We start from the raw sequence: 5454 nt of genomic DNA, 5'->3' as shown, positions 1-5454 counted from the left end.
ATCCTAGACATCTTATGCTTAAGAATTAATAAACTTGCTTTTTCACAACAAATATACATTTAAAAAATGTAGGGGTCATATGGTGACAAAGTCATTTCTTACACCACTCTTCATTGAACCAATTAATTTTTATACCAAATTACCCAGCCACAGATTACAATTTTGAAACTGTTGCAAGAATCGGTGGTGGTTAAATAGATGTAGTCGGATTTAACACGAGTTCTTTCAATTTCGATTACATTAAAGTAGTCTTGGTATACTTTCTTTTGACCCTCATCATGTTACTAACCAGGTTTTGTCTAAGTTGTTTGAAATAATGTTCATTGTATCCAATTCTAGAGCCACACATTTATGTCTCATAAATAATCATGGTAATTCATTGACGAATGCATGGTACATCAATTTGTCACAACTCTTTGCCTGGACCGATCGTGCATGAAACCATGGTAGAAACTTGTGCACCATTTGGTGCTTCAGGGTAGTTTAATTGTGTAGTATTGTGCCAACAGGCACGCGTTACCTGGTGTGACGTACTTATGTTAATACATTTTCCACATCAAAGAACAAATACCATCACACAATAAAAGCAAGCATCATGATCAAAATAAAATTTAGAGTAATAAAAACGATGTTGCACTTCAAATCATATATTTGCATTTGTACATGAAAAAGCTTGGTAAAAATATTGGATATGCGCATTTGTCGAAAACGTCAATTGCAGTTATTTAGGTCACCGTGCGTATTTGGTGAGTGGCTGTGTGGCTGTGTGGCTGTGTAATTTTGGTTCAAGGCGGGGAACCCCAGAAATGGACTTCACACATTGTACCCATGTGGGACATCTAATTCGGGCTGAAGAACGCTTAAACCACTACCCGGAACCCTTCCAGTTATATCACGGTGTGCCAGCTTAAACGGTTTTAGATATGCGAGGTTTAAGTTGACAGCTTGGGTCGTGGCAAACACATGTGACAGAAATCTTCTTGAGGAAATACAGTAGAAGAGCTTGACTTTAACGGACCAGTTGTCGGACTGAACACAGATGAACACCTCTGACAAATTCTGCCTCAAACACAAATCTCATATCGTTGCGCGAGAGAACTTTCGAAGCACCATCACCATCATTAAAGCGTCATAAATATTCAATACTTTCAAATCTCTGCTCAAAATTCATCTCTTCAAAAAGTCAATAGCTTGACTAAGATCTCAATCGCTATACACATGAAAATGGTAGTGATGGGCTGCATATACTTTCTGCAGAATATTCATGACGCTTTAATCATGGTGCTGCTGCTTTGAAAGTTCTCTTGCCCAACGATATGAGATTTGTGTTTGAGGCAGAATGTTTTGCTGTTGAGATCATAAAGCTCTGGTGCCTTAGACAAATGATATTGAGCCACATGGATGTTAGCTGACATAAAATTTAATCGAGGGTATAAGCCGCTTCATAGAAAATATGTGCATTATTTAAGAATACAGCAGTCATATTGCATTTTTAAGGCTATTCAGGCTGTTAAACATATTTCCTGCAAATTGCGACTCCTACTAGAAATGATGAAACTATATAATGATCTTGCTTCTAGCCCACTGACTGACATTATAACGCGAAGGATGACTAGATGATTAAAACAATGTAATGAATCAGGTGATCTTTGTCATTGAGAATCAAGAAAGAACATCTTGACTAATTTATCGTGAAGAGCGCAAAACAGTTTGAGTTTGACATTACATTTTTCCAGCGCCGTTTTAGCTCTACTTTTTATCCAGACGCAGGTTTTTAAAAATAAGGAATTAAGAAGGGCAAAGCTATATATAAATAAATAAGAGAGTAATGACATTTTGCAATATGGCTCAGGTGGATTGGAATTCTATGAGCACTTTTAATTAAAAGCAACAAAAACATTTCTTTAATCATGAGATATGTGGTGATTCTGATGAGATATGTAGTATGATATGAGATATGTAGATATGAGATATGTGGTGATTCTGATGAAATGGTCCGCAATGCAATTGTGTTTGGATCAAATTCACGTGAAGTTCGAGAAAAACTGCTGCAGGAAGGTAAAGATATAGATTTGACAAAGGCTATAGATATTTCCCGTTCATATGAACTCTCGAAAGCACAAGTCGAAAGTATGTCAGGAGGAACAGGAAAAGTGGATCACATTTCTCGTTCACGAAGTAAGAAGAAAGCCAGTTCTTCTAGTTTCCATGGTAACAGTCACAAGGGGAGACAACACTGTGACATGCATGATAAAGGTGACAAACAGCATGGCAGGGAAACAGAACAGTGTGAAAATTGCGAATTCAGACATTTCAGTGGTCAAAAGTTTCCAGCCCGAGGTGAACATTGCGATACTTGTGATAAATGGAATCATTTCACAAGTATGTGTAAATCCAGCCAGAGAAAAGGACACTCAAAGAAACGCATTGATTGTGTTGATGAAACACCTAATTCTGACTCAGAATTATTCAATGATACATTGTCTGATTGAAATGAACATATGGACCAAGCCTACACTGAACTTTTGATCGGACATTAGAATATTCCGGTTCATTTCAAGTTAGATACAGGTTCAAAGGTCAACACCATACCAGCTAGCATATTTGAAGCTAAAAGTTTGAAGTACCCCCTGAAGCAAGCTAATGTCAAGCTACAAGGTTATGGAGGTGAATACATCAAGGTCAAAGGTCAATGTAACATGAAGGTCTACAACAGACATTCAAGTATGTCGCTTGATTTCTTCATTGTCGAAACTAAGGCTCCACTTGTTCTTAGTTTACGAACTTGTTTGGATCCGAAACTTGTCAAATTGATCCTAGCAGTCGACTCACAGCCTTCGTCGTCAGGTATGACTAAGGACTCTGTATTGAACGAGTTCGCTGATGTTTTCAAAGGAATAGGCAAACTCGAAGTTTAATGTAAACTACATCTCAAGCCTGATGTAACTCCAGTTATACATGCACCTCGACGTGTTGCATTTGCCATAAAGGACAAGGTGAAAGTACAGCAAGATCGAATTGAGGATCTCGGTGTCATTGCCAAGGTCAAGAAGAGCACAGCCTTGGTCAACTCACTAATTGTAGAGAAACCCAAAACTGGTCAACTACGGATATGCCTCGATCCCAAGGATCTCAATCAAGCCATCATGAGACCTCACTACAGAATGCCGACGTTTGAAGATGTAACTTCACAACTTGCAGGAGCCAAATATTTCAGCGTTTTGGACGCCAGGTCTGGATATTGGTCCATACAAGTAGATGAAGATTCGTCACTATTGACAACTTCAACAGTCCGTTTGGTCAATATCGTTTTCTATGCTTACCTTTTGGGATCAACTCATCACAAGATGAATTCCAGCGCAGAATGGATGAGATCAATGAGAACCTCGATGGATTCAATGTGATCGTCGATAACATTCTCGTGCATGGACAGTCAAAGGAGGAACATGATCGTCGTCTGAGAGCGATGTTACAGCGTTCTAGTGAGAAAGGCATTCATCTGAACCCAGATAAAACAGGGATTGGAGTACATGAAGTGAGTTACTTTGGTCACATTCTCTCTGCTGATGGGATCAAGCCCGACGCTAAGAAAGTGGATGCCATCCAGAAAATGGAAGCACCTAAGGATCAATCAGATTTGGAGAACGACCTGAGTAAGTTCGCACCTTTTCTCTCAAAGATAACTTTCCCTCTGGGAGATATGTTGAAACAAGATAATATGTTTCAATGGGACAGCAATGCGCAGATTGCCTTCAAGAAGATGAAGAATGCTGTAACCAGTACAGACTTCTTGGCCTACTATGATCCGAAGAAGGAGCACATCTCTTCAAGTGCATGCATCACAAAATGGTTTGGGAGCTGCTGTTCTCCAGGAAGGAAGACCAGTTGCATATGCTTCCAAGTCACTCACCCAGACTGAGTGTAACTATGCTCAGATCGAAAAGGAGATGTATGCCATCTTGTTTGCCTGTAAGAGATTTCATCAATATCTCTATGGGAGGAAGGCGAGAGTTGAGAGCGATCACAAGCCGATTGAAATCAGCATGACGAAGCCACTAGCTTTTGCCCCACCCAGGCTGCAAAGGATGTTATTGCAGTTACGAAAGTATGATATCACAGTGGTTCATCATCCAAGAAAGAGTATTCCTCTAGCGGATACACTGTCTAGAAAGTTTGTGACAAACTGTGATGATGACAATCTCAGTGATGGAGCTGAAATGCAAGTACATATGGTACTCACAACTGTGCCAGTGAGTGATGAAAGAACGTCCGAGGTGAGGATTTCAATACAGCAGGACCTTGTGTTGACAAAGTTGAAGTCAATTGTGAAACAAGGATGGCCAGACAAATGAAGAAACTGCCCTTCATCTATCCAACATCTCAGAGAAGGATGATATTCTCTTCAAAGGAGAGAGGATAATAGTGCCAGACAGGATGGAGTGCCTCAGGAAGTGATATCACATAATGGCACTCAATGCACAGCAGAGGAATTTGTTAACTTCACAAAGTGTTGGGGTTTCAAACATTCAACGTCTAGTCCTCACTACCCGCAGAGTAATGGTTTGGCTGAGAAAGGTGTGCAGATGGCCAAACGTCTGTTCGACAAAGTACCAGCTGATCACAGGGATCCAAGATTCAGCTTGTTGGAGTACAACAACACTCCCATCGGACATGTATAGCCCTACCAGATGTTAATGGAACGTCGCCTTCGTTCAACACTTCCAGTGACGTATGAAGAAATGAAACCGTCGTACACTTGTTATCAACCAGTGACAAACTCAAACCTGCTGTCAATCAAACTTGTGAAACCAAGCCTGAGACAAATGAGCAGAAAGTAACCAGAACACCAATCAAGACAGCAAATCCGAGTGTGAGTTCAAGTCCTGCACAGAACTTAGCACACATCACCAGGAGTGGTCGATCTGTGAAGCCTAAGGTCATGCTAGACCTATAATCATTTGACATTTGTTTAGTTAAATTGATTTGGTCAACATATCTGAGTTCATGTGAGTGAATAGTTAAATTTTATTGTCAAGCCAGAAAGTGGATTTCAAGCAAATGTGCTTTCTGTTTTATTTCATTGCAGTTTGTATTAATGTTGACGAACATATAATTGAGCTTTGTGTAGAACTGTAATGTCTAACTTTAATTTTTGAGAAGGGAGATGTAGTGATTTGTGGCAAATCTGCCAGGTTTTATGAGTGCTTCATAATCTTTATGCTATGTAGAGTCCCCCCCAAATCCCCGCACTAAATGCCATGTGATCCAAGATGGAGGATTAAACTAGTTTGCTCCCAGACAGTGAGTCTATCTTTAAAAGATACAAGAGTTACCTGTGATTGAAGATAACCCACATAACATTACAAGCTATGTCTGTTGAGTGCAGAGTTGATTGTATGATTCCACCTATATAAACGTGTGGAACACTATCCAATCGTGTTCGCGAAAAGGTGA

General features: G+C 39.8%; 1 protein-coding gene across 1 annotated transcript; it reads left to right on the top strand.

Annotated features, from left to right (window-relative positions):
• Positions 1–1991: 1991 nt before the first annotated feature.
• Positions 1992–4679, top strand: LOC124142686 (uncharacterized protein K02A2.6-like). The gene is made up of 4 exons (XM_046511265.1): positions 1992–2058; positions 2953–3182; positions 3359–3849; positions 4409–4679. The coding sequence occupies exons 1-4, from the start codon at positions 1992–1994 to the stop codon at positions 4677–4679; spliced, it is 1059 nt and encodes a 352-aa protein (XP_046367221.1).
• Positions 4680–5454: the final 775 nt, after the last annotated feature.

This window comes from Haliotis rufescens, unplaced genomic scaffold (genome assembly GCF_023055435.1).
Source record: "Haliotis rufescens isolate VD_foot unplaced genomic scaffold, xgHalRufe1.0.p SCAF_10, whole genome shotgun sequence".
NCBI lineage: Eukaryota > Metazoa > Mollusca > Gastropoda > Lepetellida > Haliotidae > Haliotis > Haliotis rufescens.
This window is presented reverse-complemented; position numbering and strand designations above follow the sequence as displayed.